General features: G+C 41.7%; 2 protein-coding genes and 1 pseudogene across 2 annotated transcripts; 1 reads left to right on the top strand and 2 right to left on the bottom strand.

Moving 5' to 3' along the window:
* Window positions 1–517: 517 nt before the first annotated feature.
* On the bottom strand, window positions 518–9,379 carry LOC138210713 (zinc finger protein 665-like; annotated as a pseudogene).
* Window positions 9,380–9,688: 309 nt separating this feature from the next.
* On the top strand, window positions 9,689–14,117 carry LOC138210730 (zinc finger protein 501-like). Its single transcript, XM_069170019.1, has 2 exons — window positions 9,689–9,963; window positions 10,428–14,117. Exons 1-2 carry the CDS (start codon window positions 9,792–9,794, stop codon window positions 11,384–11,386), a joined length of 1,131 nt encoding a protein of 376 aa, XP_069026120.1. The 5' UTR covers window positions 9,689–9,791; the 3' UTR covers window positions 11,387–14,117.
* A 732-nt stretch (window positions 14,118–14,849) lies between these two features.
* On the bottom strand, window positions 14,850–21,991 carry LOC138210728 (zinc finger protein 791-like). Its single transcript, XM_069170018.1, has 3 exons — window positions 21,741–21,991; window positions 19,686–20,420; window positions 14,850–17,338 (listed from the first exon to the last, which is right to left on the bottom strand). The coding sequence occupies exons 1-3, from the start codon at window positions 21,910–21,912 to the stop codon at window positions 16,026–16,028; spliced, it is 2,220 nt and encodes a 739-aa protein (XP_069026119.1). The 5' UTR covers window positions 21,913–21,991; the 3' UTR covers window positions 14,850–16,025.
* Between the last annotated feature and the right edge of the window lie 270 nt (window positions 21,992–22,261).

Genomic DNA, 22,261 nt, shown 5'->3' with positions numbered 1-22,261 from the left:
GAGGTCATAGAAACAACAGGGAATGATCATTGTATGCATTACTACCTCTGATAACACAAATTCAATAATCATTTAATCCATTAAATTGGGAATATCAGTCTAAACAACTGCCAGCTAGAGAAATATTGTCACTTTTAAACCTGTCATACAAAGGAAAGTGTATTTACAGATATGAATATGTTGTACATCTACATTTTTTTTAGTATCACGTCTAAAAGTCTAAAACAATAATACAATTTTCTTTTTTTTTAATAAAATCATAAATTACATACAAACATAAAATTAAACATGACCTGCCTCTCCTTTCATGTTTTGTTTTTTTCTATTTACACTGTAGGACCAAGTTTGAAGGTCCTATCCTGTGAATATGAGGGATTATCTCAAATTACAGGAAAATACCTCATAAGTATGAGATCCAAATCTGATAATCATGAGAAAACTATCTCATAAGTAGAGATACGATACAGGAGTTGGAGCACTTCAAAAAATTACTTGAGAATTCTTCAGGTTTGTAAAAGATTTATTTAGTATCACAGTAATTCAGTCATCAGTACATCCAGTAGTCCGCAACAAAAACAAACTTCAGAGCTGATTTGGCATTTTTAAATTTTTCTGAAATGTAAACAAATACAGTCTTTAAAAGAAACAGAGTTCGTGTTACTGCCCCCCCCCCCGTGTGACTCGCTGTAACCATTACTTGCAACACCATGCTTCCTCTTTTGTGTAACAATCATGACCTTTTTACACAAGTAAAGACATTTTACCGTGATATTTTTGAAAACACCTTGTTAAAAAAATAAAATACATAAAAATAAAACTGCAGTACTGTTAAAAGTAAAAAAAAAAAAAATTTTTAATTAAAAAATTGTAGGATTCCACATGTAGCCACTGGACAAACTGACAGTAAAGTCAGTAAAGTCCGACACTGATTAAAACCTGATTTTCTGAGGAGCCATCTCTCACAGCGTGACACACGACAAACTCCCCACGTCTGAAAGCACTTTAAACGTGAAAAGATCTACTTTGAACCTGAGCGTATTGTTTGAAAAATTACTGAGGCTTGGTTCAAAATCAAACATATCGGACATTTACTCTTGCAAGGAGGAGCACCCGCTCCCTCCGCTCTGCTTCTACCAATCGACTTTTTTTTTTCTCTCTCCGTGACAAACAAGTAACAGTCACCCCCAATTCCTTTGTATCTGCTTTCGTATGGTAATATTGATTAGATTTGCAGGTCACAAAGTAAGGACACAGGGGTGTCGACAATTAGATGTGGAAAGTAAAACAAAAAGAATCACTTGCGAGAGAGAAAACAGAAGAGGCTTTCCGGAGCCACGAAGCAAATAAGAGGAAGAGACAAATCTTTTCTTTCCATCGCGTATTCTTACACGATTCTTCCGAGCTCGGTTTCAAATAGAGATTTTTTTTTCCCTCCCCCACCGGATGTTTTCAGGACGAACACTTCTGGTCCGTGTGATTTCTCATGTGTCTTTCCAAGCGAGAACTTTTGGAGTATCTTTTCCCACAAGTGTTGCAGAGATACGGCTTTTCCCTCGCGTGCGACATCCCGTGGCGAGCCAGCGCGCTTTTACGAAGGAATCTTTTGCCGCATGTCTTGCAAGGAAACGGCTTCTCGCCCGTGTGGATTCTCGCGTGACTTTTCAGCGCCGATATCTGAACGAATCTTTTCCCGCAGGAGTTACAGAGGTACGGCTTCTCGCCCGTGTGAATTCTCACGTGATTTTTCAGTGTGGATAGCTGATTAAATCTTTTCCCGCAGGTGTTACAAAGGTACGGCTTCTCGCCCGTGTGGATTCTCATGTGGACGGTCAAAGTGCTGTTGTTAATGAATCTTTTACCGCACGTTTCGCAAGAATACGGCTTCTCGCCGGTGTGGATTTTCATGTGGGCGGTCAAATGACCATTAAAGCTAAAACATTTGCCACATGTGACGCAGGAAAACGGCTTCTCGTCCATGTGGATTCTGAAATGTCGATTGGAATCGGACTTAGTTTTAGAGACTTTTCCACAGATGCTACATTTTAAAGGCTTTTTACCCGTTTCAGTGTTACAGTGACTCTGTGATGCGGGAGAGTCGTCTCCTTCGTTTCCGTCATTTCTGTGACGTCTCGTCTTCTGGTCCAGTTCAACATTTCCAGCTGATCCCGAGTCTTCACGCCGGCTCCCTCTCCGACCTCGGCTCTCAGCTACAGGAGAGTTGTGAGAGAGGAGCTGGTCACCGTTTGGTTCTGGTTCACTGTGGTTACTTTCCTTATAAATAGGAGTCACCATGACGGTTTCCTGCTTCAGTTCCAGCTGCTCACCCTCCCGACTGGTGCAGAGTTCCTCCTGGTCCTCTTCAATCTGTGGAGGTTCTGGTTCCTCCTGGTCCTCTTTAATCTGTGGAGGTTCTAGTTCCTCCTGGTCCTCTTCAATCTGTGGAGGTTCTGGTTCCCCCTGGTCCTCTTCAATCTGTGGAGGTTCTGGTTCCTCCTGGTCCTCTTTAATCTGTGGAGGTTCTGGTTCCTCCCGATCCAGACTGGCGTTCCTCTCCTGGTTCCAGAGCTGCTGGTCAGAGAGAACGTCCTCCTTCTTACAGACATGTTGATGTGGGACGTCTGGAGGGACGAAGGGACGGAAGAAGAAAAGTTACTTGTAATAGACGAGCATGTCGCTCACACGAGAGAATTGTTGGGCTTAATTCTTGAATAAATAACTTACAGGAGAGAAGATGTCTTTCGGAGTTTCACTTAGATTTTAAGTAGATAAAAGCAGCAGATACAAATTTAAGTAAATGGTTAAAGTGAACAGAGACAGAGAATAAATCGTTCTTTCAAATGCCTTTTGAACATGTAGATCTGTTAACGGTCTGTTTAACGCTGAATGTTACACACAAATTCATTCGTGTTATTTTTTTTTTTTTAATAACGTAAATAAATGTAACGTAGAGCTCTAAATTAGGATCCTGCACGAGTGTGTTAAGTTTCATTAAGTACGTGATAAGTTTTACATACCTGTTCTGTGTGACGTTATTTCCGGTTTCCAGGTGACCTCCTCCAGTTTTCGCAGTCTGTTGATCTCTTCTTCGTAATGAATGATGGTTTTTTCAAACACTCTGAAAATGTCCTCCGCAGCAGCAGTTAGTCGCTCGTTGATAAACTTTCTATAATACTGAACCAAAGACATCGTTACTTCAACAAGTCAAATATTACGATAACAACCGTTTTCCACGAGGTCCACTGAGTTAATGCAACGAACGCTTTTACTGTTTACTTCCGCTGGATGTCGCACTGTAAGATTTCCGCTAACGGCAGTGATTTAACTCTTTAGTTCCGTCTTCAATTGGAAACCGCATTTTTTTTTTTTTTTTTTTTTTTTTTGTAGCAGCTGATTGAAGTTGGCCCGGTTCCGTCCAATTACCGCTCACAGCTTCAATTTTCTTCCCTGTGATTAGTCAGGAAATCCTTTTTCACATTAAGGATGGCTCGGCCACTCTGAGCGGTGGACCGCTCACATTTTCTCTAAATTTGTTTTGTTTCGATAGAATTTTATAACAATTCCCATACAAACATTAGAAAAACGACTTTAAACATGTCAGACAAGTAAAACCAATAATTTGTTGATATAAAACGTTTCTGTTGAAATAAATACACGAGATCTGAAAAACAACAGGCACTGGTGTTCATAAGCGTTAAGACCACGTGGAATAGTGACGCTTGTAGTTACAATAATTATTTAATCCATCAGTTTGGAAACAGCAGTCTGAATAACCAGCAGGGAAAGAAGTATTATTTTTTTTTAATTTTTCTTTACAAAAGAAAGTTTATTTACAGCTTATATATAGTTACAGTGCATCTGGAAAGTATTCACAGCGCTTCACTTTTTCCACATTTTGTTATATTACAGCCTTATTCCAAAATGGATTAAATTCTTTTTTTTTCCCTCAACATTCTACACACAATACCCCATAATGACAACATGAAATCATTTTTTTTAAAATTTTTGCAAATCTATTAAAAATCAAAAACGAAAAAAATCACGTACATAAGTATTCACAGCCTTTGCTATTACACTTAAAATTGAGCTCAGATGCATCCTGTTTCCACTGATCATCCTTGAGATGTTTCTACAACTTGATTGGAGTCCACCTGGTAAATTCAGTTGATTGGACATGATTTGGAAAGACACACACCGTCTTTATAAGGTCCCACAGTTGACAGTGCATGTCAGAGCACAAACCAAGCCATGAAGTCCAAAGAATTGTCTGTATACCTCGGAGACAGGATTGTATCGAGGCACAGATCTGGGGAAGGGTACAGAAAAATGTCTGCAGTGTTGAAGGTCCCAATGAGCACAGTGGCCTCCATCATCCGTAAATGGAAGAAGTTTGGAACCACCAGGACTCTCCTTAGAGTCGGCCGCCCGGCCAAACTGAGCAATCGGGGGAGAAGGGCCTTAGTCAGGGAGGTGACCAAGAACCCGATGGTCACTCTGACAGAGCTCCAACGTTGCTCTGTGAAGAGAGGAGAACCTTCCAGAAGGACAACCATCTCTGCAGCACTCCACCAAGCAGGCCTGTATGGTAGAGTGGCCAAACGGAAGACACTCCTCAGTAAAAGGCACATGACAGCCCACCTGGAGTTTACCAAAAGGCACCTGAAGGACTGTCAGACCATGAGAAACTAAATTCTCTGGTCTGATGAAACAAAGATTGAACTCTTTGGCCTGAATGCCAAGCGTCATGTTTGGAGGAAACCAGGCACCGCTCATCACCTGGCCAATACCATCCCTACAGTGAAGCATGGTGGTGGCAGCATCATGCTGTGGGGATGTTTTTCAGTGGCAGGAACTGGGAGACTAGTCAGGATGGAGGGAAAGATGAATGCAGCAATGTACAGAGACATCCTTGATGAAAACCTTCTCCAGAGCGCTCTGGACCTCAGACTGGGGCGAAGGTTCATCTTCCAACAGGACAACGACCCGAAGCACACAGCCAAGATAACAAAGGAATGGCTTCGGGACAACTCTGAATGTCTTTGAGAGGCCCAGGCAGAGCCCAGACTTGAACCCGATTGAACATCTCTGGAGAGATCTGAAAATGGCTGTGCACCGACGCTCCCCATCCAACCTGATGGAGCCTGAGAGGTCCTGCAAAGAAGAACGGGAGAAACTGCCCAAGAATAGGTGCCAAGCTTATAGCATCATACTCAAAGACTTGAGGCTGTAATTTCTGCCAAAGGTGCTTCAACAAAGTATTGAGCAAAGGCTGTGAATACTTATGTACGTGTTATATTTTCGTTCTTTATTTTTAATAGATTTGCAAAAATTTTAAACAAACTATTTTCACTTTGTCATTACGGGATATTGCGTGTAGAATTTTGAGGAAAAAAATGAATTTAATCCATTTTGGAATAAGGCTGTAACATAACAAAATGTGTAAAAAGTGAAGCGCTGTGAATACTTTCCGGATACACTGTATATAGCGCTTTTTACAACATCATGTCGTACAAGTTGTACAATTTGTCTGAGTCACCTCTGAGGTCTGAAACAATAGAAGTTGATGTCACAAAATAGATAGAAACATGAAATGAAACAACCTGCTGTAAAAACGACGACAACAACAACAAAAAAAGAGTACAGTTGAAAGGAGTTGTGCACCTTCAACATCAACAGTAGAACTGAGGTAGAGTAAAAAAAAAAGTGACATCTTGTATGTGCCATCATTTAATTAAGTTCAGGTGCACACAAACCAAGATGATGGAGGTGAGGAAAAAATAGGAGCCTATGACCCGCGTCTCCTCTCATGCTTTTTTTCTGTTCACATTGTAGCACCAAGATTCAAGCACACTTTTTTTCTTTCTTTTTTTTTTAAAAGAGAATGTGATGGAAAAAAAGATTTGTCTGTTCCTCTTGTTTGCATTGTGGCTCCGGAAAGTCTCTTTTGGTTTCTGCCTTATTTGCAAGTGATTCCTTTTTGTTTTACTCTCCGCATCTAATTGACGACCCCCCCCCCCCCCCCCCCCCCCCGTGTCCTTATCTTGTGACCTACAACCAGCTCAGTATTACCATACAAAAGCAGATACAAAGGAATTGGGGGTGACTGTCAACTGTTTGTCACACTGTATAAAAGCTGCCCTATGGAGAAAAAAAAAAGCAATGCTGGACACCTCTCTTTGAGGGTGCATGTATTTGCTCCTTCTTGCAAGAATAAATGTCCGATATGTTTGATTTTGAACCAAGCCTCCGAGTAATTTTTCCAACAGAACGTTTCGAGACCTCGTAATTATGAGGCTCTATATCTCATAATTACAGGAAAACATCTCAAAAGTACAAGATCCAGATCTTATCATGAAGAAATCTTAACATCAGAGATAATGTACACTGATAGTTGCAGGATTTGTAGCACTTCAAAACTTGCCGGAGAATTCTCAGTTTTTTTTACAAAGATTTCTTTCAGTTTCAAAGTAATTCAGTGATAGTGGTTGGTACATCTAACGGTCCACAACAAAAATAACGTTCAGAGCTGATTCAGTGTACTTCATTTCCTAAAATGTACACAAATTCAGGTAAAAAAAAAAAAAAAATAGGGTTCATGTCACAGCCCGAAATGCTACATCATACTTCCAGTTTGGTGTCAAAATTAAAAACCAGTTCACACAAGTGACGAGTTTTATTGTGACATTTTCCAAAACAACCTGAAATAGTGTTAAAAGTAAAAAAAAAATTAAAAAAAATGTCTGCCAAGACACTCTTTGACAGCCTCAGATTGATTTGTGCAGGCTGACAGAGATCAAAACCAGATTTCATCTGAAAGTTCTTCAATTCGACAGCTGCACTTTTTATTCTTCAGTGTTTTCTTCAAAGCTTTGCTTCACGTCGAAACTTTGTCCTGCAGACGTTTCGAGGAATCGCCTTCTCACCTCAGTGGGTTTTCATGTGCTTCGCCAAGTGCGACGCCTGAATGAATCGTTGCCCGCACGTGTTGCAGAGGTACGGCTTCTCGCCCGTGTGAGTCCTCGCGTGCGTGTTCAACTTGGACGGGCTGACGAAGCTTTTCCCGCAAGCGGTGCAAAGGTACGGCTTCCCGATCTTGTGAATGTTCACGTGCGTCCTGAATTCGGACAGCCTGAATCGCTTCCCGCAGGTGTTGCAGAGGTACGGCTTCTCCCCCGTGTGGATCGTCATGTGGTAAGTCAAGTTGCCGCGGCGACTGAACGTTTTCCCGCACGTGTCGCAGGAGAACGGCTTCTCGCCCGTGTGGGTCCTCGCGTGGCTGTACAGCGCCGACGTCTGAATGAACCTCTTGCCGCAGGTTTTGCAGACGTACGGCTTCTCGCCGGTGTGGATCCTCATGTGGACCAACAGATTATTGCTGTAGCTGAAATGTTTGCCGCATATTTTGCAGGAATACAGCTTCTCGCCCGTGTGAGTTCTTATGTGCGTTTTCAGCGCCGACGACTGACTGAATCTCTTCCCGCAGGTTTTGCAGGCGAAAGGCTTCTCCGCTGTGTGAATCCTCATGTGGACCATCACGTTATTGCTTTGGCTGAAGTTCTTCCCGCATACTTTGCAGGAGTACGGCTTCACGCCTGTGTGGATTCTGTAGTGTCGCTTCATGTCAGACGGACATTTACAGACTTTTCCACAAACGTCACATTTTAGAGGCTTTTTACCTTTGGCGGTGTGACTCTCGGACACGGAGGAGTCGTCTCCGTTATTTCGGTGACTTCCTGTCTGATCTCGGCTCTCGGCTGCAGGAGAGTTGTCAGAGAGGAGCTGGTCACCGTTTGGTTCTGGTTCACTGTGGTCACTTTCCTCATCAGCAGGAGTCACCGTGAAGGTTTCAGTCTCCTCCTTCAGTACGAGCTGCTCTCCCTGCTGACCGGTGCAGAGGTCCTCCTCTTCCTCTTTGATCTGTGGAGGTTCTGGTTCCTCCTGGTCCAGACTGGAGTTCCTCTCCTGGTCTGAGAGAACCTGCTCCTCCTTACAGACATGTCGCTGTGGGCTGTCTGGAGGGAGAAAAAGGGACACAAGGAAAAAGTTACGAAGGTGATGATAGAAAAACTTGTCGGGTAAAAAATGTCCAGCTTTTGGCCAGGAAGAAGGCTCCGGACCGCTCGCCAACATTTTGTCAAAACACGTCTCGAAGAGTCTCAGACGACTCAGAAACAAGGCATCGAAGTTTTCCACAGTCTGATGTGAAACATTTCATTGCGTGAAAACACCACTCCTGAACTTTCTACGACTCGTTCTATTTATACTTCTCAGGACGCCTCCTTTTACTTTGATTTTTGTTGTTGTTTTTGTTTTACGTTGGCACGAAACCGTAGCCCTCTTTGTTCACCGTTGTGCAGGTGGCGCGCCCGCATCCGGTCATTTCCTGCTGAGCCAGCAGAAATGTGATCAACGGATCACAAATCCTTGGGATTTTTTTTTCCACTGGCCACCTGGCTCAAGAATGCTGACTCAGCTTCTTTCTTTCTTTTCCACTCCGGGGTTCACAGCAAGTGCACGCCACCCGGCCTACGCAGGCACTGCGCCCCTTAGGGCTTGTGATTCATTCTTTTGGATGTGGAAAGCACAGTTTTGTTGTTTTTTTTCCCCCAGTTAATTTTTGGTCCTACAAAAACACATCTGAGGAAAACACACTTTACTTTAAACCACCAGCAGAGCTTGGCAGGTCGAACATTTACCATTTCTAATGCTGCGCATTATTCTGAGGATCCAACGGTTAACAAGCGCTGCGAGGTTTTCTACACATCAGATAATGTTGACGCTTATCCAGTCAAATCTTTCATAATAAAGCATCATTGAATGTCTGCACAGTAGATGTTTTTTTTATTATTTTTTTTATTATAACAGTCCAAACTCACACGTTGCCAACTTGCCAATATTGAAACTCTGCATACCTTCTTCAGGTCACACCTTCCATTTATCACCTTGTGCAGTTTAACTTGATCTGAACTGATTTATTTTATTCGTTTTAATATATTTTCTAGCGGCTGCTTCGAGAGGTCACGTTTCTAAACTCTGAAATAATCTTCGAGTACAGTCAGTTTCCTTGCGTCTTATACACTCGATCTATTTAATCATTCGTGTTATTTATTCATGGATTTACAGACCTATTCTGTGTAATTTAATTTCGGGTTTCCAGGTGATGTCCAGCAGTCTGCGCTGCCGGTCGATCTCTTCTTCGTACTGGACGACGGTTTTTTCAAACACTTTGAATATTTCCTCCGCAGCAGCAGTCAGTCGCTCGTTGACAAACTCTCTCAAATAATGAACCGAGGACATCGTTGCTTCAGCAATTTTGAATATTTATCTGCAATACGTCGACATAGCGTCTCCAACAAGGTCCACACGCCCACTAAAGCTAACGCTTACGAGCGGTTTCGTTGTTTACATCCGCCGGATGTCACACCGGGAAGCTCCGGCAGAGGCAGTGAGTTAATATTTAGTTCCGACCGTCTAGTAAAAACGGCTTTTTTTTAAAGAGCTGCTTGAATTGGAGTTCTTCTCTCTCTTTTTTTTTTTTTTAATTTCTTCACATACTTAATTTACTGACCACCAAAATCGAATCATTTCTTCGCTGAGGCTTATCGAGTTATTTAGTCGAAGGCGGAACCAAAGTCAACACTCTGCCTCCGACTGAACTTCACAGTGTAACATCCGGCGAACGAACAACGCTGCGCTTTTAGCGTTACCTTAGCGGATTGGTGGACCTTGTGTTGTCGTATCGCAGATAAATATTTCCTTCTTTTTTCTTTTTTTTTTTTTTTTTCAAGCAAACAATGTCTTCGGTTCAGCATTTCAGAGAGTTTATCAACGACCGACTAACAGCTGCCGCGGAAGAAATATTCGGAGTCTTTGCAGAAACCGTCGTCCGGTACGAGGAGGAGATCGACCGTCAACGCAAACTGCTGGATATCGTCTTAAAACCCGAAATAAAATTACACAGAACAGGTCTGTAAAACGAACAAAAAAACAACAACAACAACAACATATTTCGTTTCACTGACGAGTGGAGCAAGTTGGCAAAGAGCGATGTGCAGAGTTTGGACTTTTACCTGCAGTAAAATAAAAAAAATTTAAAAAAAATGTCCTGACACATTAAGTGACGCTCAGGACAGCAGTTTATTCATAAAAAAAAAATACAAATAAATCAGCATAAAAAATGATGTCTGATTTGTGAAAAAGTTCACTGTTTTTTCTCACTACTTGTTTCTTCCCCCTATTTGTTTTTGTGTTATGCACCACGACATTAAGACAAATTCTTTATGTAATTAAACATCGTGAAAATAAGTCGGATTCTGAGGAATTTATTTCATATATTTATAATCAAATTCACTCGGGTGCCCCGTTAATGTGTTTTGCTATCGTCCCGTTAAGTGACCGTTTTCCTCGTGTCCCTTTTTTTGTCCCTCCAGACGTCCCGTGGCAAAATGTCTGCAAGGAGGTGGAAGTTGTGTCCGACCAGCAGCTCTCAGACCAGGAGAGGAACTCCAGTCTGGACCAGGAGGAACCAGAACCGCCACAGATTAAAGAGGAAGAGGAGGAACTCCGCACCAATCAGGAGGAAGGGCAGCTCGAACTGAAGCAGGAGACGGAAACCGTCATGGTGACTCCTGCTGATGAGCAACGTGACCACTGTGAACCAGGACCGAACAGTGGCTTGACTCACAACTCTCTTGTAGCCAAGAGCCGAGATCAGAGAGGAAGCCGGCGTGAAGAGTCGGGATCGACTAGAAATGCGGAGAGCCAGTGTGACACCGACGCAGACAAGACGTCTCTGAAGGGCGACGTTTTTGGAAAAGTCTGTAAATGTCAGTCCAAAATTCGGAAACATTACAGAAAACACACCAGCGAGAAGCCGTACTCTTGCAAAATATGTCGGATGAATTTCAGTTACAACGCCGACCTGAAAGTCCACATGAGGAGACACACGGGCGAGAAGCCGTATTCTTGCGAAACGTGCGGGAAAAGATTCATCATCACGTCGGAACTGAACAGGCACATGAGGACGCACACGGGCGAGAAGCCGTACCTCTGCAACACCTGCGGGAAACGATTCAGCTACAAATCCACGCTGACGAACCACATGAGGACTCACACCGGCGAGAAGCCGTTTTCCTGCAACATCTGCGGGAAAATCTTCAGCCAGAGCATTCAGCTGATTCTCCACATGAGGAGTCACACGGGCGAGAAGCCGTACCTCTGCAACACCTGCGGGAAACGATTCAGTCAGAACTCCAACCTGAAGACGCACATGAAGAGCCACACGGGCGAGAAGCCGTACGTCTGCAACACCTGTGACCGAGGGTTCATTCTGCGAGCGCACTTGAAAACTCACATGAGGACTCACACAGGCGAGAAGCCGCAGTCCTGAAACTCCTGAAGGAAAAAAAAAAATCCGATGTGAAGCCGAGCTTGAGGAAAAAAAACAAAAAACCGCGTTAGTTTATTCCGTGAAACACTGTGTGAGATGGCTCTAATGAAATCTGGGTTTTGATCCGTTTCAGAATGCACAAATCAAAGTTTTGTTTTGTTTCGTGGTTAATCTTGATTGCATTTTCACTTTTAGCGTTATCGCAGCTTGTTTTTCAATTTCGTGGGTTTTGGAAAATGTCACACTTGTGTGAACAGGCGTGTAAACTTTTACAGGAAACAGGAAGTATAATGTCGCCATGGTTGCCGAGTTACACTGTGAACTTGTGTTTTAAACTTGTATTTGTTTACATTTCAGTGTTTTGTAACATTATCTCTTAATTATGAGCATTTTCTCAAAATTACGAGATCTGAAATCTCTTACTGACGATGATGAGATAGTCCTTCGTATTTACAAGACGTGGTCTCCGAACGAAATCTTATTTTGTGAATGCGATGTGCTTCTGTAGAATCATGGCACGACAACGTAAATATAAAAAGAAAAAAAAAAAGCATGAAAAGAGAGGCAGAAAAAGCAGCTTCTCTCTTTTTTCTTCTTTACCAGAGAAAACACAAACGTATTTGTTTCCCTTCACCTCCATCACTGTGGCTTGTGCACCTAAACTTTAGTCACAAACGGCACGTACAAGATGTCACCCGTGTATTCTTTGTCATTTCATATCATATTCAGGTCTGTGACTGTCTGTTGTCATTTATTTAATTTTTTGTTTAATCTACCTCAGTTTTATTTTGAACTCAGATGTTGAAACTGAGAGACTCTTTAGTGCTTCCTGCCAGCCGGAGTCTTTTCTGATGTGTTTCAAAGCCGGTTGTTTCATTTCATGTTTCCATTTATTTTGTCGCTGCATTAAGTTTTCATTGTTTCAGACTTTAGAGGTGACACTAGCAACTTGTACAACCACGATTCCTCCCCCCAAAAAAGGTAGGGACGCTGTGTAAAATGTAAATAAAAATAAGAATGTGGTGATTTGCAAATGATGTAAAACCCCTATTTAATTGAAAATAGACCAAAGACAACATATCAAATGTTGAAGCAGAGAAATTCTATTTTATGAAAAAGATATGCTCATTTGTAATTTGATGTTGTCTTTGGTCTATTTTAAATTTAACTATGGGTTTACGTGATTTGCAAATCATCGCATTTTACATTTTTCAAAGCATCCCAACTTTTTGAGAAACGGGGTTGAAGAAGGTGTTTAACATGGTGTTGTAAAAGGCGCCAGATAAATAAACTTTCCTTTTTCAAAGTTTGATAAGAATATTTCTTTCACTGCCGGTTATTCAGACTGATGTTCCCAAACTGATGGATTAAACGATTATTGTAACTATGAGGCATCATCAGTCTTAGACTTGATAAAGCATACAATGATCAGTGCCTGTTTTTTTTTTTCTAATCTAATGTATTTATTTGAACAATAAATCTTTGTACGGAGAGATATGAAGTGCCATAAAAATGAATAAATCTGTAAAAGAATGAGGAAATAAAGAACGGAATAAATAAGGGAAAGAAACTAAAGATTTGGAAATAGATAAAGTCAAAAGTTTGAGCTTTTTTAAAAAGTTATCTTTGTGATGCTTCATAAGAAAAAAAAAAAAGTAAACAAAGACTAAGAAGAATCAGAAATAGAAAAATGGAAAAACAGCTGAACAAAACAAACTAGAACAAAAAAAATAAAAAAATAACGGAAACTCCCGTGGCGGTGTGTGTTTTAATCCAATGGCTCTGCTCCTCTGAAACTCATGTATAGTAGATGAGTGCCAGTGGTGCTCCCAACCCCAACCACGAGATGGCGATGTTGTCACGTGAGAGAAGGGACTTGGGATTGGAAAGCGTCTGATCGCATTTCCTTGGTTTGCCTCACTCCAGGTCTGAAAAAGGTTTGAGGGGTCATTTGGTCAAGTTAGCAGAGACGGGGGAAGACCTCTCCACCGTGAGTCCCGTTCTTTTGAACTTTATTCCTAAGAGGTGTTCATACTTTCACTTTGACAACCAGAGTTCCAATTAGTGCTGCTGATCATTGATTTGATGCTGGGAAAGTTAAATAAAAAGTGGTTTGTTCATGGCCTGGGAGAGACAGGGTTTTGTCCCATGATCTAAATTGGATGCATTGCCACCACTTAGACTGAAGATGCTCGTAGGTACAATAATCAATCAATAATTAATCCATCGTCTTGGGAACATCCGTCTGAATAACCAGCAGTGAAAGAAATATTATTGTTGTCTACGATGTGTTGGAGTCACCTTGAAAGTGTAGTTTAGAAAAAAATAAGCTTTGGATTTTGGTGACAAAATTTCCTGAGTTCCTCTGCTACCGTTTTTGGGGATAATTCTGTATTTCATCTTTTTCCCTTCAGACTTCATGCGGTTTCTTAAGGAACCATTAACGCGGCAAAACGCAACTCTTTGTTTGGTCTTTATTTGTTAGCTCATCCTATCTTTCAATTTTTTAATCAAATCTTCTACTTCAGTCAGTTTCTCTGAATATTATACATACGGTCGACTTAATGTTTCTTTTTTTAGAAAGACATTCATTCATGTTATTTCTTTCTGAAAAGTGACTGCAGCTGCACTAATATCCGTCTGTTACCCTAAAAATGAATGTAACAAAAGCTCTGATTAGGATCCTTCATGTGTTAGTTTCATTGAGACCATTACAGTTTTACAGACCTGTTCTGTGTAGCTTTATTTGGGGTATCCAGGTGACATCCAGCAGTCTGTCTGTCGTCTCTTCCTGGAACTGGACGATGTTTTATTCAAACACGGAGAATATTTCTTCAGCAGCAGCAGTTATTCACTCGCTGATCTCAAATGCTAACTGAAGACGTTGTGACTTCAACAACTGGAATATTTATCTGCAATACCACAAGACGGTCGTTTTCCAGGAGGTCCACACACTCATCAAGTTGAAAGCCACTGCCGCCTTTTTTCTTCTTCTACTATTAGTTTGTTTTTAGTTTTTTAGCGGTTAGCAGACCGACTTAAAGGTGCATTCCCGCCACCTGCTGGACTGGAGTGAGGAGCAAAAGGTTGACATAAAATAAAACAAAAAAACAAACTAAATTCTATTAATTAAACCTATTTCATTGATAAATTCCAAAACGTATTTATCGACTTTCCTCGACTGTTTTCCAACCACGCTTTCTGGGGTAAACGCTACTTTTGCTGCGACCCCCTTTTTTTTCTAATTCTGCCAGATATCAAACTGTGAAGTTCTGACAGATGCAGTGGAATAACGTTTAGTTCCCCCCTTCAGATGAAGACAGCATTTTTTTTTTTTTGCAGTTGGTTTATGTAGTTATTTATTTAAAGTTATTTTTTTTATTAGATGAACAGATGTCATCTAATTACATTACACGTAATCTGCATATAGGACATACAGAATTTTTACATTTTGTATGAATTGTCCCTCAGCCAGCAGATATGAGGAAAATAAAAAGAGGTCCCAGAACAGAGCCCTGCGGGACACCACAAGTCAGTGGAGAGGAGAGAACCAGCCTGGTGCTGCACCCAATATGCTCACCCAGTCCTGAAGCCTCTTTATCATAATTTGGTGGTCTACTTTGTCCTTTTGACCTGAGTTCAAGGAGTACCAGGACAGAAATTTTACTCATGGCAGAAGACATTAAAATATTTTCAGCTGTTTTTCCATTTCTGATTCATCTGTCTTTGTTTACTTTTTTTTTTCTATCTATTTAAATGTTTTTGTTTCAATTCATTTATTCCGCTCTTTATTTCCACGTATTCCCTCATTCTTTAACAGATTTATTCACTTTTATGACACTTTTATCTCTCCGTACAAAGATTTATTGTAAAAATAAATACATTAGATTTGAATAAATAAACAGGCACTGATCATTGAATGCATTACTAAGACCTAGACTGATCATGCTCCTAAGTACAATAATCAACATCAGTCTGAATAACCAGTAGGGAAAGAAATATTCTCGTCATAAATCCTGTTTGACAAAAGAAAAATTACATGTAATGGCTCTTTTGTAACACAACGTTAGAATCACCTCTAAAGTTTTAAACAATATTATAAAACAAAAGTAAATCAATACAATCACAAAAAGATACATAGAAATATGAAATAAAAATAGCTGCTTTAAAGGAGAAGAGACTCCAGTTGGAGGGAAGCACTGGAGAGTTCCTCAACTTCAACATTAGAATTCACAATAAGATTAAAAAAGTATAACATTCAGACAAAGTCATAAATCAGACCTCTTTCCTGGAGTCTGTTTGATTGACAGGCCTGTGGTGCAGTCAGGTTAAGTGTCAGTGGGCAGGATGTAGTATCGGTGGGTTTCCAATCAGAGCAAGTCAGATCCCCCAGCTCGCCCAAATATGGTCGCTACCAACTTGTAAGCCAAAGATGGCGCCGGGCCAAATTCCGATTCTCGAGGCTTCATAACGATGGTTTACAAACCGACGGGCGATGTCACCGCCGGTTGCCGCTCGGTCCCCGACATCTCTTAACCGAACCTACAAGACACTCGCCATGACAACATGTCTTTCGCAAGAACACATCTTCACACCTGAGCGACTTCTAGTCAACTGACGAATCAAACTAAAACCTCGACTACGTTTTCCAAGAAAACGCCTTCTCGTTCGCGTGACTTCTCATGTGGACGGTCAAATAGCGGTTCTTGCTATAACTTTTTCCGCAAGTTTCGCACGAAAACGGCTTCTCGCCTGTGTGACTTCTCATGTGGACGGTCAACTCGCTGTCACAATGAAATTTTCTGCCACACGTTCTGCAGGAGTACGGCTTCTCGCACGTGTGATTCCTCATGTGAGTTTTGAAGTTTGACGTGACGTTAAACCTTTTCCCGCAGACGTCGCAGCTGTACAGTTTCTCCCCCGTGTGCGTCCTCGTGTGCAGAGTCAAGGAATAATTGTTGCTAAAGCTTTTGCTGCACGTCTTGCAAGAAAACGGCTTCTCGCCGGTGTGAGTTCTCATGTGAGTTTTGAAGTTTGACGTGATGTTAAACCTTTTCCCGCAGACGTCGCAGCTGTACAGTTTCTCCCCCGTGTGCGTCCTCGTGTGCAGAGTCAAGGAATAATTGTTGCTAAAGCTTTTGCTGCACGTCTTGCAAGAAAACGGCTTCTCGCCGGTGTGAGTTCTCACGTGGATGATAAATTTACTGTGGTTGATGAAACTTTTGCCGCACGTTTTGCAAGAAATCGGCTTCTTGCCGGTGTGACTTTTCACATGGATGGTCAACTTACTGTTGTCGATGAAACTTTTGCCGCACTTTTTGCAAGAAAACGGCTTCTTGTCCGTGTGACTTTTCACATGGATAGTCAACGTACTGTTGTCGATGAACCTTTTGCCGCACATTCTGCAAAAAAACAGCTCCTCGCTCGTGTGGATTCTGTAATGTCTCTTCATTTTGGAAGGTACTTTAAAGGCTTTTCCACAAACGTCACATTTTAAAGGCTTTTTACCTGCGTCAGTGTTGCACTGACTCTCTGACACGGGAGAGTTGTCCTCATTGTCAATGGGATTTCTGCTTCTGAGACATCTTTTCTTCGGCTTCAGCTCTGCATTTGTAGTTGATCCTGAGTCTTCATGTCTCTCAGCTACAGGAGACTTGTGAGAGAGGAGCTGGTCACCGTTTGGTTCTGGTTCACTGTGGTCATGTTCCTCATAATTACCAGTCACCATAAATATTTCAGTCTCCTGTTTCAGTTCGAGCTGCTCTTCCTCCTGACTGATGGAGAGTTCCTCCTCTTCCTCTTTAATCCTTGGAGGTTCTGGTTCCTCCTCTTCCTCTTTAACCTGTGGAGGTTCTGGTTCCTCCTGGTCCAGACTGGAGTTCCTCTCCTGGTTACAGAGCTGCTGGTCAGGGAGAACGTCCTCCTCCTTACAGACATGTTGCTGTGGGACGTCTGGAGGGACGAAGGCAGATGAGGAAAAGGTTACTAACGTGATGAAAGAAAAACACATCTGAGAAAATATATTCCAGTTTTTAACCATCAGCAGGACTCTACATCTACGACCATCAGCTCTACAGGTCGAGCACGTTGCTCACATATGAAGTCATAGCAGATTTCTGTAATAAATAACGAAACATTAGAAGATGTTTTTCTGAGTTTTCTTCTTATAATTGAAAGCAGGACGAACCCCCAAAATACAACTAAGGAGACACCTGCTGACGTTTTCATATAAAGTAAGGGAACAGTGGATTCTGTCTCTGGCTGGGTACCAATCTTTGATACGTTAATGAAACTGACAGATTTGCTACGATATTTCATTGATAAATTCCAAAACTTATTTATCGACTTTCCTCGACTGTTTTCCAACCACGCTTTCTAGGGTAAATGCTACTTTAGCTGCTCCCACCTTTTTTTTTCTACTTCCGCCGGATATCGAACTGTGAAGTTCTGGCAGATGCAGTGGAATAACATTTAGTTCCCCCCTTCAGATGAAGACAGCATTTTCTTTTGTTGCAGTTGGTTTATGTAGTTATTTATTTAAAGTTATTTTTTTTATTAGATGAACAGATGTCATCTAATTACATTACACGTAATCTGCATATAGGACATACAGAATTCTTACATTTTGTATGAATTGTCCCTCAGCCAGCAGGTATGAGGAAAATAAAAAGAGGTCCCAGAACAGAGCCCTGCGGGACACCACAAGTCAGTGGAGAGGAGAGAACCAGCCTGGTGCTGCACCCAATATGCTCACCCAGTCCTGAAGCCTCTTTATCATAATTTGGTGGTCTACTTTGTCCAATGCCGACCTGAGTTCAAGGAGTACCAGGACAGAAATTTTACTCATGGCAGAGGACATTAAAATATTTTCAGCTATTTTTCCATTTCTGATTTTTCTTAGTCTTTGTTTACTTTTTTTCTATCTACTTTAATTTTTGTTTCAATCCATTATTTATTCCGCTCTTTATTTCCACATGTATTCCCTCATTCTTTAACAGATTTATTCACTTTTATGACACTTCTATCTCTCCGTACAAAGATTTATTGTAAAAATGAATACATTGGATTTGAATAAAAAAAAACAGGCACTGATCATTGAATGCATTACTAAGACTTAGACTGATCATGCTCCTAAGTACAATAATCGACATCAGTCTGAATAACCAGTAGGGAAAGAAATATTCTCGTCATAAATCCTGTTTGACAAAAGAAAAATTACATATAATGGCTCTTTTGTAACACAACGTTAGAATCAACTCTAAAGTTTTAAACAATATTATAAAACAAACATAAATCGATACAATCACAAAAAGATACATCGAAATATGAAATAAAAATAGCTGCTTTAAAGAAGAAGAGACTCCAGTTGGAGGGAAGCACGAGAGTTCCTCAACTTCAACATTAGAATTCACAATAAGATTAAAAAAGTATAACATTCAGACGAAGTCATAAATCAGACCTCTTTCCTGGAGTCTGTTTGATTGACAGGCCTGTGGTGCAGTCAGGTTAAATGTCGGTGGGCGGGACGTGGTATCGGTGGGTTTCCAATCAGAGCAAGTCAGATCCCCCAGCTCGCCCAAATATGGTCGCTACCGACTTGTAATCCAAAGATGGCGCCGGGCCAAATTCCGATTCTCGAGGCTTCATAACGACGGTTTACAAACCGACGGGCGATGTCACCGCCGGTTGCCGCTCGGTCCCCGACATCTCTTAACCGAACCTACAAGACACTCGCCATGACAACATGTCTTTCGCAAGAACACATCTTCACACCTGAGTGACTTCTAGTCAACTGACGAATCAAACTAAAACCTCGACTACGATTTGCAAGGAAACGGCTTCTTGTCCGCGTGAATTCTCCTGTGGACGGTCAAATTGCGGTTCGCGCTGTAACTTTTTCCGCAAGTTTCGCACGAAAACGGCTTCTCGCCCGTGTGACTTCTCCTGTGGAGGGTCAAATAGCGGTTCGTGCTAAAAGTTTTTCCGCAAGTTTCACACGAAAACGGCTTCTCGCCTGTGTGGCATCTCATGTGGACGGTCAACTCGCTGTCACAATGAAATTTTCTGCCACACGTTCTGCAGGAGTATGGCTTCTCGGCCGTGTGACTCCTCACGTGAACTTTGAAGTTTGACGTTACATTAAACCTTTTCCCGCAGACGTCGCAGCTGTACGGTTTCTCCCCCGTGTGCATCCTCGTGTGCTTAGTCAAGGAATAACTGTTGCTAAAGCTTTTGCTGCACGTCTTGCAAGAAAACGGCTTCTCGCCGGTGTGAATTCTCACGTGGATGGTCAACTTACTGTTGTCGATGAAACTTTTGCCGCACGTTTCGCAAGAAAACGGCTTCTCGCCGGTGTGACTTCTCACGTGGATGGTCAACTTACTGTTGTCGATGAAACTTTTGCCGCACGTTTCGCAAGAAAACGGCTTCTCGCCGGTGTGGATTCTGTAATGTCTCTTCATTTTGTAATGTACTTTAAAGGCTTTTCCACAAACGTCACATTTGAAAGGCTTTTTACCTGCGTCAGTGTTACACTGACTCTCTGACATGGGAGAGTCGTCCTCATTGTCGATGCGATTTCTGTTTCTGAGAGGTTTCTTCTTCGGCTTCAGCTCTGAATTTGTAGTTGATCCTGAGTCTTCATGTCTCTCAGCTACAGGAGAGTTGTGAGAGAGGAGCTGGTCACCGTTTGGTTCTGGTTCACTGTGGTCACGTTCCTCATAATTACCAGTCACCATAAAGATTTCAGTGTCCTGTTTCAGTTCGAGCTGCTCTTCCTCCTGACTGATGGAGAGTTCCTCCTCTTCCTCTTTAATCTGTGCAGGTTCTGGTTCCTCCTCTTCCTCTTTAATCTGTGGAGGTTCTGGTTCCTCCTGGTCCTCTTTAATCTGTGGAGGTTCTGGTTCCTCCTGGTCCTCTTTAATCTGTGGAAGTTGTGGTTCCTCCTGGTCCAGATTGGAGTTCCTCTCCTGGTTACAGAGCTGCTGGTCAGAGAGAACGTCCTCCTCCTTACAGACATGTTGATGTGGGACGACTGGAGGGACGAAGGGAGACAAGGAAAAGGTTACTAACGTGATGATAGAAAAACACAGCTGAGATATTCTAGTTTGAACAATCAGCAGGACTCTACAGGTCGAGCACGTCGCTCACATGAGAATTAACATCGTCGATTTCTGTAATAAATAACAAAACATGAGAAGATGTTTTCCTCTTACACTTGAAAGCAGGAAAAAAAAAAATACAACAAACATTAATATATAGTGGAAATCATTTCATGGGCTCAGGAACACTTCCGAAAACCACCGGCCGTGAAAACAGCTCGTTTGCTGCATCCACAAATACAACTAAGGAGACACCTGCTGACGTTTTCATATAAAGTTAAAGAACAGTGGATTCTGTCTCTGGCTGGGTACCAATCTTTGATACGTTAATGAAACTGACAGATTTGCTACGATATTTTCATGTCGCTGCCACAGCAGAGAGGCAGGAATGTTGGAACGGTGCCGTCTACATTTCTCCATCTTTCTCACCCAGTTAATCACCGTCCTGCTCAAAAACATCGCTGCTCGAAACGCCATCTTCGGCCAGTCGGCTAGAAAACACGAGTACACGTAAAATAATGGCCTCAAGATGTTTGACGGCCATTTCGACCTTTAAGCAATTTTTGATTGTTAATTATTATACGTGCAATGTTTTTTTATTTTATTTTATGAAAAGATCCATTAAGCAAATACTTTCAAAATGTTGCAAGAAATGTTTGGTACAAAGTTGTAGAATTTGTACATATTTGGGATGCTGCCCAAAATGTAAATAAAAACAGAATTGCGCTGATTTTCAAATCGTGGCGATACGATACAACAATTTAGGAATAATGTTTCTCATTGTTAGATTGCAAAGGTAAATAAAATCATCAAAAGATTCAGATAATCCAGAGAAACCTCAGAAACACAAGAGACAAGGCTGAAAAAAGCAATATTGGATGGCTGTGAGATTCGGTCTTTAAAAACTCTAGCGGAAATCATTTCATGGGCTCAGGAACACTTCAGAAAAAGTAACGGAAGGATTAATGAAGCACAACGCAGCACTAGCCTTTGTTTGTTCACATCCTACATTTCAGTTTTTGGAGCAAATCTTCTAGTTCTATCAGTTTGTCTCCGTCTTATACATCCGGTCTGTTTAATGCTTAATGTTGGCTGTTTTACAAAGAGATTCATTATGTTATTTATTTTTAAATATTAAATAAATTTCCGCCTGTGAGCCGAAAAATAAATGTACCGCAGAGCTCCGATTCGGATCCTGCATGAGTCCCCTTCATGTGTTAAGTTTCATTCAGACCGTTATAAGTGTTACAGACCTGTTCTGTGTAACTTTATTTCCGGTTGCCAGGTGATGTCCAGCAGTCTGCGCTGCCGGTTGATCTCTTCCTCGTACTGGACGACGGTGCTTTCAAAAATTGTGAATATTTCTTCGGCGGCAGCTGTTAGTCGCTCGTTTATTAACTCCCTCAAATGCTGAACTGAAGACATCGTTCCTTCAAAAACTGAATCTGCCACACAACACGACCGCTTGTTCACGGGTTCCGCACATGCACTCAGTGGAAAGCATGACTCTTCCGCCGAATGTCACATTGTGAAGTTCCGGCAGAGACAGCGGTTAACCTTTTGTTCCGCCTTCACCCGAAAACTGTTATTTTGTTGCAGCTGTTGATTTTAGGCAGTTATTTCATTTTAGATGACGAGGCATCGCCTTGAGTTAATGTACTCAGTTACTTTCAACCCCTTTCAATATGAATGTTCAATTAAGGCAATGTTATCACGTTATCGGCATATAGGACATACAGAATTTTTACATTTTGTATGAATTGTCCCTCAGCCA

This window comes from Embiotoca jacksoni, unplaced genomic scaffold (assembly GCF_022577435.1).
Source record: "Embiotoca jacksoni isolate LCO1_2020_lvr unplaced genomic scaffold, fEmbJac1.0.p SCAF_48, whole genome shotgun sequence".
NCBI lineage: Eukaryota > Metazoa > Chordata > Actinopteri > Embiotocidae > Embiotoca > Embiotoca jacksoni.
The sequence above is the reverse complement of the archived record's forward strand: the minus strand, read 5'-3'. Positions and strand labels throughout refer to the sequence as shown.